This window comes from Bos indicus, chromosome 22, assembly GCF_029378745.1.
Source record: "Bos indicus isolate NIAB-ARS_2022 breed Sahiwal x Tharparkar chromosome 22, NIAB-ARS_B.indTharparkar_mat_pri_1.0, whole genome shotgun sequence".
Taxonomy (NCBI): domain Eukaryota; kingdom Metazoa; phylum Chordata; class Mammalia; order Artiodactyla; family Bovidae; genus Bos; species Bos indicus.
The window spans coordinates 11,669,918-11,682,871 of record NC_091781.1 but is presented as its reverse complement, the minus strand read 5'-3'; the positions used below and the strand labels follow the sequence as shown (position 1 = coordinate 11,682,871).

General features: G+C 51.6%; 1 protein-coding gene across 2 annotated transcripts in view; it reads right to left on the bottom strand.

Annotated features, from left to right (window-relative positions):
* XYLB (xylulokinase) overlaps positions 1-12,415 on the bottom strand; it is a 46,074-nt gene extending 33,659 nt beyond the window's left edge. The window contains exons 1-8 of one of the 2 annotated variants that reach the window (XM_070776061.1): positions 12,288-12,415; positions 10,972-11,054; positions 7,635-7,704; positions 6,121-6,201; positions 3,731-3,817; positions 2,968-3,096; positions 2,096-2,161; positions 333-405 (exon numbers count right to left, since the gene is read on the bottom strand). In XM_070776061.1, coding sequence (XP_070632162.1) covers positions 333-405; positions 2,096-2,161; positions 2,968-3,096; positions 3,731-3,817; positions 6,121-6,201; positions 7,635-7,704; positions 10,972-11,054; positions 12,288-12,344 — 646 coding nt within the window. In that variant the 5' untranslated portion in view covers positions 12,345-12,415. Of the gene's footprint in view, positions 1-332; positions 406-2,095; positions 2,162-2,967; positions 3,097-3,730; positions 3,818-6,120; positions 6,202-7,634; positions 7,705-10,971; positions 11,055-12,287 lie in introns of those variants that run through there. The other variant, XM_070776062.1, reaches the window with a different exon arrangement.
* Positions 12,416-12,954: the final 539 nt, after the last annotated feature.

The following is a 12,954-nucleotide window of genomic DNA, read 5'->3' as shown; positions in this document are numbered from 1 at the left end:
AACAGCCACATGTGTGGCCTGGAAGAGGATCCTCCAACCCCAGTCAAGCCTTTAAGTGACCTCAATGCTGGAGGCCAGCTTGACTGCCACCTCCTCAGAGACCCAGAGCCAGAAGCATCCAGTCAAGCCACTCACTGATTCCTGACTTTCAGAAAGTCTGTGAGATAATAAGCATTGATGGCCCTCAGCTGCAAAGCACTGGGCTCATTTGTTACCCACAAAAGATAACTAATACCCTCCCTTCTTGGCAACAGACAGGATGGAAGACTGGATACGGTTCACGCTGCCGCACACCTGCTGAACAGGCCCATCGCTGGGCTCTGAGGACTTACCGTCACTGTAGTCAACAGGGGAGTAAGACCCAAGGAAGAGAGAAGCAGCAAAACTGCTGACCAGGGAAATTCTCTGCGAAAGACAAAGATACCGTGCGATTCATGACTCACTTTCATGAACAACCGACTACTTGTGACACGCACACAACAGGACAAGGGTTTTAAGCTGGGGAGGGAAGTAGAAACTCTGAGCAAGACGCCCCAGCAGTGAGAGGCCGGAGGATGCCTCGGTCTCGCAGGGCATTTGGAGTGGCGGGGACACCAAGCGGTGACTCCTTAGGAAAGCCCCTTGCTCTGCGGTTTCTGACAAGTCATCAATCGGCCAGGTTCAACAATTACAAGGGGAAAAAGGCGTTGCCTGGTGGTCTAGTGGTAAGGATTCCGGGCTTTCCCTGCTAGGGGCCTGGGTTCAATCCCTGGTCAGGGAACTAAGGGTCCCACAAGCCTCGCAGTGCAGCCAAACAACAATACCAAAACCGTATGAAGACGCCACCCTGAGGGAAGGCAGTTTTCACCGGAATCCATGTGCCGGGGAGTGTGGTGCCCTGATTTCCTTCCTCCATTTCTATGGCTTCCATTCACAGAGGAAGTAGATGTATGGCCACAGAATTCAGAACCAACCAAGACAGTTTCAGGGGTTCAGAATGAGTAGAAGTGAAAGCCATCCCCTTTGGAAGCCAGAGACCCCAAACATGAATGGGAGGAACCGATAATTGATTTCAAATGTCACCCTGAGGGTCTGTGCTTCCACATGGGAATCACAGGCACTTGGATCAGAGGAGAGAATGCCAACACCTCCTGTTCACAATCGGGCCACCTCTGTTCTACACACAGACTCTGGAGAAGTTTTATCATCCCCTCCACTCAAAACCTTCATTAATAGCTAACACTGCAGAATAATCTGGAACCTCGACTCACTAAATAGTAAACTGCATGCTAAGATTAAAAAAGCAGCATGGTTTAACACAAGCTGATCATTTTCTAATTACTTAGAGATGAGTATCACTAGCCAGGCTGTTGAGCTGCTTCTCAGGTGGCATTAAGTTCTGGCTTTCAGCAACTATGGCTCAAGGAATGGAACCTGGGTTCCTGGGATACAGGTTCTGGTTGAAGGGCCACAGCTAGAGACACACTGGTCCAGGTTCACAAATTTCATAAGAAAACAGAGACTCCACACCTATCAAGCGCCTGTTAGGCATCCTGCATCAACGATAGGATACTGAACCCAAAAGTAAAAGTGTTAGTCACTCAGTCAGGTCCAACCCTATGCAACCCCATGGACTATAGCCCACCAGGCTCCTCTGTCCCTGGGATTCTCCGGGCAAGAATACTGGAGTGGGTTGTCATTTCCTTCTCCAGGGGACCTTCCTGATTCAGGGAGCGAAGCCAGGTCTCCTGCATTGCAGTCAGATTCTTTACTGCTGACCCACCGGGGAAGCCCAGGAAATTGAGGAGACAGAGATGAAGGGCACCCAGATCTACTCAGGTGGTCCCCAGAAGACACCAGGCCCCCTGCTCCCACTCTGACCCTGACTTCTACCCTTCTAGTCAGGAAAGTCCCTGACTTTTCTTTCCTACAATTCCATTCTTTCCCTCTTCTTTGGAAAAAGCCTGACAATGAGAATAAAAGCAAATTGAGCACATATCATTCTTAACGTCTGCTCATCAATGTTTTTAGCCCATGTACATGACATGTATATTTATGCAAAATTATAGAAAGAATTCGACCCTGATTTGTAATCAAAGAGGAACGTTTAACCAACCTCTGTGTGTGAGTAGGCCTCGGGGTTCTGCTGGTAAATCTTTGCAATCTGGTTTCCTGTAAATCGCTGGAAAAAGAGTGCAAGTGCTTAAAAACCCATATCCTATGGAGAATGATCAACTCCATAAAGTCCTGACAGAGTTAGCATAGCAGGCTCTGAATAAGAGCGTAAGAAGGTTCCTGAAATCTGGAAATGTTTGATTTCTGTTGAACACCCTTGGTAATAATCTCACTTCTCATGTGGCAGGATGTCTGCTCTGACCAAAGGCACCCATGCAGGAGACTCACGTATTTTCCTAACCCACATCCTTCCTACCTCAGGCGACCCAAATAGGGTCAGTCTTATCCCCCGAACCTCTACTCCAGGGCGGGTGGCATGAGCCTGGCTGAGCCAAGAGCAGCCACCCCGTGGGAGGGGGTGGGACTGTGGCTGAAGCCAATTAGAAAGAGGTACTCAATTTTTTTTTTTTTTTTTTTTTACTTTCCCAGGAGCTGCACCAAGTGCCTGTAAGTGCTGACGCCTTTCAGCTTCAAAACTACCCAAAATGTAAGTGCTCTTTGTATCTCCAAGTTAGAGAGGCTGAGATCGAGGTGCCACTATCAGCCACAGACACAGCACAGCTCTGACCTGGGAGCAGCAGCAGCAGGCCTGCCCTCACTGGACGGGCAGTGCAGAGGGCCTAGCTCAGAACCACGGGTCAGAGTGCCCGGGCCTGGCTCCACGGGGCAGCAGCCACACGGCCTCCCAGGATTCCCACAGGGGCAGGTCACCAGCGTGTCCTCCCAGACCCCCAGGGAGAAGGGACCAGGGTCACCAATCAGGTCTTCCTCCTAGACCAGCCCCTGTCCCCAGATCACGGCAGGCGCTCCCACCTCGTAAGCGCGGGAGCCGGTGAGGAGGCTGAGAGCCTGGGCTCCGCCCACGGCGGCCTCCAGCTGGCGGCACTGGGCTGCGGTGCTGGAGTCCATCCACACCGGGCAGTTGCTGATGGAGAAACAGGCCTGGAAAGAAGGAGCACAGGCGTGAGCTCCGCCTGCTGACCCTGGGGGCCACCTGGCATCTGCGGCCACACTGCCCAGCACAGCAGGGATGAAGTGGACGTCTCTTCCCTGGACGTGACCTTGGAAGACCCATGGGTAAGCCATTCATGTCCAAACCTTGGTCTGTCCTGGGTGGCGGGGTCTTTCCCCAGAAAACTCTAGGTAGAAGGTTCTGGCAAGCGTACCTGAGCACCACAGGCAACAGGAGAGACAGGAAGGGAGTGGCGGAGGGCCAGAGCTGTAGCCAAGGGCAGGCTGGCCTGGGCATGTGGAGCTTGGGAGAAAAGAAGCCAGAGCCTGCCTTACCAGCACCGCTGGGAGGCACTAGGTCCCCTAGTTTGAGCAGGGAGCTTGCCAGAGTCGTGCTGGATTGCAAGGGACCCACGTGATGAGGGCTGTGAGCACCCAAGCCTTTGTCCCAACCACAGGGATGTGCATGGCAGACCATGCTCACAGGACTGCTGCTCAGCCACGTTCCCACACCCCTGACAATGCCCAAAAGCCCTAGGCTTCAGGACCTACAGGGCTCGGAGCCCTTCTTCCCTACCACCTCCCGTAGAAGTTTCTCAGCCTCCCACAACCCGGCCACACTCACCTGTAGCTGCTCACGCAACGGAAGGTCCGGGGACAGGCTTGTCAGCACCTGGCTGGCCCCAGTCTTCCAGTACACGCTTCCATGTTGCTGCCAAGGGAAAACCCAAGCTCGCATCAGCCTCCTGGAGACCGGAAGGGCCCAGACTACACACCAAAGAACTGGACTCTGAGTCTGTCTCAGTACTTCTAAGTCATAGAGCTCATCGCCTTTATGAGACTTGGTTTTCATTTCTATAATATGAGGAGGAACTCTGCCCTGTCCACCTCAAAACATGGAGGAACAAACAATTATTGGTCTAGATTTTGGAGCCTTTGTAAAACTGTATTTAAATATATTGCTTAGAATATTATCTGACACTCACTCATTTATTCATTTACCACTATTCAGTCAACAAACACTGACTGATCACCTAGATCATGCCAGGATGGGGCAGAGGATGAGGGTAGTACCATCCCTATTCTAAAGGATGCTAGAGTTTAGTCAGGGGAAAAGACACAAGTGGACAATTACAAACTCTATTAAGGGATTTCCCTGGTGGTCCAGTGGTTAAGAATCCACTGTGCAATGCAGGGGACATGGGTTCGATCCCTGGTCAGGGAACTGAGATCCCACATACCACAGAGCAACTAAGCCCACGGGCCACAGCTAGAGAGTTTGTGCTGCAACAAAAGATCCCACGTGCTACAACGCGGACGCAGCCAAAAAAACCCTATGAAGTGCAGCGGCAGGGCTGTGGAAACGCCGGGGAGGAGTCTAGCCAGCTGGGGGTATGTGTGCATAGGAGTGGATGCAGTAACTAGGAAAGGGTCCCAGGGTTGGGTGCAGGGGTGTGCCAGGAAGAAAGTAACTGCGGTTGAGAGCGGCTGGCATGTGCAGGGAAGGAACTTTAGGTTGGGGTGGGGGAAGAAGGGACTGGATGGGGAGGTGGCAGCCTACCCCTTGACATCCATGCTCGGGAGGTTGGGTTTTATCTTGGGCTGGTGAGAACTCTGGACGGCCAGAGTTGAATGGATGAAAGTGCTTGTGAGAGTCCTGGAGAAGGTAGGCTGGAGGCAGGAAGGTGGAGCAGAGGCCCAGAGAAACACAGTGGGTACCAGGCCTGGGGCCACAGAGGTGGCGCTGGAGAAGAGGTGGCAGATTCAAGAGTCAGGGACAAATGAGCAGGATTAGGGGACCCCCTGGAATGCGGGGGCAGGAGGATGGGGGAATCGAGGCTGACACTTGGGTTGTGGTCCCAGGTGGGGAGGGACAACTCCCTGAGAAAGAGCACCGAAGGAGGGCACCTGGGGCAAGACGGAGCGCTCAGTCAGAGAAATGGCAAGCTTGAGGCACTCCTGGGACACCTGGCCAAGGGGGCAGAGGGGGCGCGTGGGAGGGAGAGGGGGTCCAGGTGAGGGAGGCAGCCGAGACCACCAGGGACTCTGTTTAGAGGAACAAGGACACAATCAATACGCTTCCATTAGGTCAGGGGAAGAAGAGGCACCTTCAGAAGAGTTGGTGAGCACTCTCCAATGAGGACATGAAGACACGCTAAACCAGCATGGGGCAGAGTGACTCAGAGGATAACACTGGACTGGAGTCCTCACTCCCCTCCTAGCAGCTAAGTGACCCTGGACAAGTGACACCACCTCTCGGATAACACTGGACTGGAATCCTCACTCCCCTCCTAGCAGCTAAGTGACTCTGGACAAGAGACACCACCTCTCGGCGCCTCCATTTCCCCATGTAAATGGCAATGATAATAAAAACAGTAGTAAAACTTGGGGGTTTTTTTGCACTGTCCTATCTATTTAACATTCACGTTGACCTCACAGCAGATTAGAGTATGGAGGCACCAGAAAGCTGGACAACGTGCCCCCGGTCACTGCTTGCAAATGGCAGAGCTAGGGATCAAACCCGGAGCCCCCTGTGCTAACCACTGCATGATACCTCCTGGTACAACTGTTATGAAGACTCAGTGTATGTGAAACGTTCAGCAACGCACCTGGCTTACGCTAGGCGTTTGGTGTTCTTTGTCATTATCACACTGCTATAGTTGTTAGCATGATTTCTGACTTTATTTTTACTTCCAGAAAAGAGAAAAGCCATTGTGTGCCCTCAAACAGTCATAATAAGTTCATGTCAAATGCTTCCTCCATCCCCTTGGAGGACCTGGATCCAGTTCCTCCTCACCCAGCGTTCTCTTCTGTCCAACATTTAACTGTACGAACTGTCTCAGATCCTGTGTTTCATCCTCCAAGGTGAAACAGCTATAGGGATTTTCACTGCAACGAAACATGTGCAGTGACTCTCAAGGGTGTGCACCGTCCTTTGAGCGGAGCCAACACCTCAGCACCCACACCACCACCCAAGACAGACGCCCCCGCGAACAGAGGCTGCAGCAAACCAACCTGGCCCGCCCCAGACAAGGCGAGGACTTGAGAGAAGTCAAAGCCCGAAGCCTTCATCTTCTCCAAGATGATATCCAAAGCCTGAGAAAAAGCACAGAAGCCACCGTGACTGTCCTGAACCACGGAGCCAGGCTAATGCACAAGCCTGGATTGTAAGTGCCTGCCCTGTCAGTGAAGATAAAGAAGGAACCGATGACTGAGGGTTTGGAAGCACTCAGTTCAGTTCAGTTCAGTTGCTCAGTCGTGTCCGACTCTTTGAAGCACTAGAGTACATCAATTAAATGAGTAAGCATCAACCAAATAAAAGGGTGAGCTATGCTAAAAATATTTTAAATAAATGGAATCAGAAACCAGCAATCCTCAAATTTTGCCTCTCCAACTGGTGACTTCCAAACATGCAGAAGGGCTTCTCAGGTGGCTTAGTGGTAAAGAATCCCCCTGTCAATGCAGGAGATGCTGGTTCAATCCCTTGAGTTGGGAAGATCCCCTGGAGGAGGAAATGGCAACCCAGTCCAATATTCTTGCCTGGGAAATTCCATTGACAGGGGAGCCTGGTGGGCTACCGTCCCCAGGGTCGCAAAGAGCTGGACAGGACTGAGCATGCACGCAAGTATTCAGGAAGAGCCAAAACCAGGTGGCTCAAATTTCTGTTTCTTTTATCTGCATTTTCAGTCACCATATACTGATATGACTTCAATGCAATGGAGAAGCAAAGAGCAAAGTTGAAGGTCCCATCAGAACAAGGCTCCAGAGACTTTGCTGGTGGTCCAGTGGCTAAGACTCTGAGCTCCCAGTGCAGGGGGCCCTGGTTCAATCCCGGACAGGGAACCAGATCCCCCATGCCATGCAGCACAGCTAAGCATCTGAGAACTGAAAAACCTGTGGGCAGAGGACATTCAGTTGCTACTGTTGTCTGACCTCTAGTTCCAGGGTCTCAGGTCCTCTGTGGTCAATGAGAGAGCCCTCGGCTCCTATCACACCTGCCTGTGCTGTCCACACCCTAGTCCTGTGGCCTCACAGGTAACCCAGGTCTGGCAACAGGCATCTTCCTTCCTCACTGGTCTTGAGCAGGCAGGCCTGGCTTGGGATGGATCTAAGCCCAACTGGGCAGGTCACAAGTCACCATGCTGAGGGCCCCTGCCCCTGGAGTCGAAGGGTCTGGGGACTGAGCACTAAGAGAAGAGTGTAAGGGCCATGTTTGGATCTCAGGGTACAAGGGAGGACACAGGGCCTAAAAGTAGAATGTTTGGGAAAGGTCTGCTCTGTGTCTTTTTCAAGATGGCAGGACTTTCCAGCTCCTCTGGTTTCAGCACCTGGAAGCCCCTCTGTGAGTCTCTTCAGCTCAGAAGTCCTGACACCAGCTAAGACCTGGGTCGTGCAGATTCCATTTGCCCAGGAGGACCTGGTCCCAACAGGGGCTCTCATGAGCTGCCACCTTCAGGCTTCTGAGCCAATTTCCAAGTATACTGGTGAGACGGGCTGGGACAAGAGAGGGACAGGAATCCCTGTCTTACCTGGACCCACATCAGGACCGGAGAGGTCACTGTCAGGCCATCCTTGTGAACATGAACTCCACCCTGAGTCCTACAAGTAGAAGAGATAATGTGGGACAGAGCCTCAGGTGGGGGCCCGGCAATGGCAGATCCTGGATCCCTCCCGCAGAAGGAGAAGCACCCCGTCCCCAGCCTCGTGGGGGAACTCTAGATTGAACAGGGAAGATGATGGGCAAGATGGAGAGAGAAGGCATGGAAACTGCCCAGTGTGGCTCAGAGGTGGCAATTCTCCAAAAGCACCAGCAAAGACAAGTCTTCTAAATACAAGGTGTTCACCCTGCCAGGCTGTCACTTGGAGCAGTGGGCATAAAGGGGGTTGGGAAAGTTTGGGGTTGGATGAGAAGCCCTTCCAAGTCGACTTCCTAATTTTGGAGAGAGGAGGACTTTTAAATGATGACTCAAAATCAAGAAGCAACAGAAAAAGAGACTGAGATATTCAAAGACATAAAAAACAAAAACTCAAATATGGCAACAATAATCCAAGCAGAAGAGAAGAAATAATAAATTTAATAAAAATTAGAGCACAAGTTGGAGAAGGCAATGGCACCCCACTCCAGTGCTCTTGGCTGGAAAATCCCATGGACGGAGGAGCCTGGTGGGCTGCAGTTCATGGGGTCACGAAGAGTTGGACACGACTCAGCAACTTAGCAGCAGCAGAGCACGAGTCAATGAAGATGAAAAGAGAAAAATCAAAGAAACCAAAAGCTGATCCTATGGAAAGGTCAACTGATAAATCTCTAGTCAAGCTAATCAAGAAAAAAGAGAGAAGATGTAAATTACCAACATCAGAAATGAGAGAAGGGTCTTCACTACTGATCTCACAGACATCAGAAGACAATAAAGGAATATTATGAACAATTCTCAGAGAAGGCAATGGCACCCCACTCCAGTACTCTTGCCTGGAAAATCCCATGGACGGAGGAGCCTGGTAGGCTGCAGTCCATGGGGTCACTAAGAGTCGGACATGACTGAGCGACTTCACTTTGTCTTTTCACTTTCATGCATTGGAGAAGGAAATGGCAACCCACTCCAGTGTTCTTGCCTGGAGAATCCCAGGGACGGGGAAGCCTGGTGGGCTGCCGTCTATGGGGTCACACAGAGTCGGACACAACTGAAGTGACTTAGCATAGCATAGCACAGCACGAACAATACTATGGCCACAAATCTGATAGGCTAGATGAAATAGATCAATTCCTGGAAAGATACAAACTTTCAAAATTCTAAGAGGGGTGGCCTGTAGTGATATAAAATACGAAAGCAAGATAGCCTCCAACCTCAGCTCCAAGGAGACATATCAGCTGGGGAAGAAACAGATGGCGACACAAGGTGATGGGCAGTGAGACGGACAGGCCAGAAGGGAAGGCTTCAAGAACAGAACGCGATCTAAAATAGACACGCAGGGGCACGTCCACCAGGACCACTCCAAGCCACCTCAAAATCAACAAATCCACAACGGTTACGAACTGAATTGTGTCCTTCGAAGTTCACCGTGTCCTAAGCCCCAGTACCTTACAATGTGACTGTGTTTGGAGATAGTACCTTTAAAGAGGTAATTAAGTTACGATGAAGTCATCAGGGTGGGCCCTAATCCAGTATGGTTGATGCCCTTATAAAAGATAAGGGTATAAATAACCAGGAGATGCCAGGGGTGCACTCACGTAGAAGGATGACCACGTGAGAGGCAGCAAAGAAGGCAGCCGTCTGGAAAGCAACGAGAAAGATCTCAGAGGAAACCAACCCTGCCAGCACTTTGAACTTGGACTTCCAGACTCCAGAAGAGTGAGAACATAAACGTCTATTGTTTGGATCGCCCTGGTGGTCCAGTCATTAAGAATCCAGTGGCAATGCAGGGGACACAGCTTCAACCCTTGGTCCAAGAAGATTCCACACGCCTCAGGGCTACTAAGCCCATGTATCCCAGCTACTGGGCCTGGCCTCTAGGGCCTGTGCTCCACAGAAGAAGTCACCCCAGTGAGAAGCCCACACACTGAAACTGGAGAGCAACCCCCACTCCCCACAACCAGAGAAAGCCTTCTCGCAGCCACAGAGACTCAATGCAGCGAAAATATTAATTAATTTTTTAAAAAGTCTGTTGTTTAAACCACCCAGTCTGTGGGATTTTGTTCTGGAAGGCCTACCAAACTAATACAAAATTCTAAAATCATGATCTTTTCCCCAGAAAGCAATTCTCTTTCACAGTCTACTATCCATCCTCAAGACCAGCCAGAAGCCTCACCCTCATATCTCATAATAAATTCTGTACCAAGACCTGTCAATTTTACCATCCAGCTCTCTCTCTTGCAATCAATATCATTTCTCAGCCGGATGATCTTTGGAAAACCTCCTCAGTGGTTTCCCAACATGTACTTTGGCCACATCCTATCTGCTTTCCCACTGCACCCAGAGAGATCTTTTTAAAAAACAAAAACAACCATCTCACACTGTCCCCTCCCCCAATCCCTACAGCCCTACAGTGGATGACCATAGTTTTTAAGATAAAGACAAACTCCATTCCATGGCATATATGGCCCAACCCAGCCTCTCTGCTCCCTAGTCACTCAGCCTTCTTCAGTTCCATGAACGAGCAGTGCTCCTTGCCACAGGGCCTTTGCACATGCTATTCTTTCTGCCTGGAAAGCTCTCTACCATCTATCACCTGGCTAACCCCACTCATCCAGATCCTGGCTTAAGCACTGCCTCCTTAGAAACATTCTCTAACCTACTCTTCCAAATTTAGATCACACTTCTTTACAATAAGTACTTAAAGAAGTGAGTTCCTTTCCGTCAATGGCCTTCTCTGAGTTTATAATAAAAAATTCTTTTTTTTTAATCAATCAGTCTTTGCCTAATATCAATCTTCCCCACTAAATGTGAAGAACTGAGAGAACAACAACCATGACTCTTTGCTTCACCATCAAATCCCAGCATGCAGCACAGTGCTTGATACAAAGTGCGTCTCAACTGATACCTACTACATATACGAAGCCACGTGCAGAATTCAGAAGGAATGCAGGAGAGTGCGTTCCAGGCACAAAATAAAGATGTTGAGTGATGTGTCAAGATCGCCCTTCTTGCAATTTGAGGAAACCAGAATAGTGTGGTTTATAAATATAAAAAGTTGGAATTCCTTGGCAGTCCAGTGGTTAGAATCCATGCTTGCACTGCAACGAGCACAGGTTCGATCCCTGGTCAAGGAACAACCATCCCACAAGTGGCATGCAGTGGGGCCAAAATAAAGGGTTTAGGGTGGACCCCAAAACCACCCCCCTACACACACACAGGCACTCTAGGTACATACCCAAATTCTACAAGGTCTCTGTCAAAATGCACACTGTCTTCATAGAAGACACTCAGCTCTGCATCAACAGCAACAACTTTTACCTGGAAGGTAAAATATTAAAAATAATGGATAGACTTTTCCTCAGCTTCTATACTAGACTGGTCCAAGGATATGAACATCACCAGGTGAAGCCCAGCCCTCTAGAAGTGGTTCAGCCTGGAGAACTCCTTGAGGCTGGGGTGCATCATGGCAATTATCCGGGTAAGAGGCCTCATCTGACGACATATCCAAAGACTTAGTAAAATGAAGAAGTGGAGGCTAAACAGAAACACCCCGAAACACTCAGGGAATTTCTGCCCTCCCAAACAGCCAAAGCCAAAATCCTCTAGAAGTAGATGTTCATAGATGAGCTGGTTCCTGTGCCAGGCAAGAAGGTCTGAGCAAGTCCTAGAGGAGAAGGAATGGGAGGCAGGGTTTGGAGATGTCTCTGGGGTGTCCACGCCTGCAGGGATCTAAGAGACCAGGCAAGGTCCCCGGTTTGTTCCCAAAGGCCATGATCAAGGACCAGAGATACATGTCCCAATAGAGCAGATTCCAAACTCAAGAGTACAACTCCTTTACTGGACAGATGGGGAAAGAGGCCTAAAAAGACAACCTGACTTATCCAAGGTCCCCCCAGGAGCTTCTGGTCAGGGATAGACCACAGCCTTGCTCCCCTGACCCATCTGTGGAGAGGCGTTTGTCTTTAACCGCGACCATGTCCTAAGTTAAGGAGAAGGAGCCCCTTGATACCCCAAACTGGAAAGCAAATCTTGACTCTGCTTGCCTGCGTGCCTGACTCGGGGAGCAGCACAGTCGGGCACGTTGACCTGGGCACGCTGGTGCCATCCAAGGGCTGTCACAGGCGGAACAAAGTTCAGGTGTACAACGTGCCCATTTCTTAAAAAAAAAAAAAAAAAGCTTCAAGCGGGATCTGGTTCCCGGTCACTGGCTCCGCCTGCGTGTCTCCCCGTCTGTCTGGCCCTCTGTTTAAAGCTGCTGAGTTTCTTCGGGTCCCTGGGAACCTGTGCTCAAGACGGCAGGCCAGCCTTTTGGGTTCCCCGGGCATTTCCCCGCCGCGTGCCCGCGGATCCCTTGAAGGAGTTGGGGTGGAGGGCCCCCTTTCTGGGAGAGCCGGGGTACAGGCCTGGCGGAGGTGCCGGGTCCCCGGGGAAGCCCAAGAGAGAAGCGCTCGCAGCGCGGCCCAGGGTTCGGGCGCCGGGGTCCCCGCCAGCCCGCCCGGGGTCGCGGAGGAAGCGGCCCCAACCAGCCCGCCCCGGGGCCCGCGCCGATACCTGCTGCGTGCTGAAGTCCCAGCCCAGGCAGCAGTGGCGAGCGGCGCGCTCGGCCATGGCCGCGGAGGATCCGGCGGCGCGCGGTTCCGTCAATCCTTCCCGCGGCCGGACTGTCGCCGCGCTCCAACGCGCAGACACGCCGGGCCCGCCCCTCGCCCCGCCCGGCCCATCTCCCGGACCCGGGGCCCCCGCCGCCTTGCGCTCTGGCGCCACCTGCGGGTGAACGAGGTGGGGACGCGCCGCAGCTCGGCATCAGCCTGCTTTTAGCACCGGGGCGACCGACCAATCCCACCTCGCCCCGCTTCCCATCCAAATGTGCTCCCTGCGCAGACCCGGCCTTATCGCGGCCTGCCTTCCCTTGGAGGACGCCTGACCAGAGGATTCATCCTTAGGCCGGCTTGTTCCTACCTGTCTCTCTGAGAGCCCGGAGCCTGGGACCTCCAAGTTCGTCTCTCTCAGGTACTGGAGCAGCTGTCCACTCATGGTGCTGAGTTAGGGGGCACAGGGAAATGGACCCAGGAACTGAATCCGCGCTGTTGGCAGTGAAAGCGAGTCCCAATCCCTAGACCACCAGGAAATTCCCTAGGCGTTAGTTTTGAAGTACTTTTAAAAATTCAGCACTGTTTTTTAGTTTGTTGCTGCTGCTGCTAAGTCGCTTCAGTCGCGT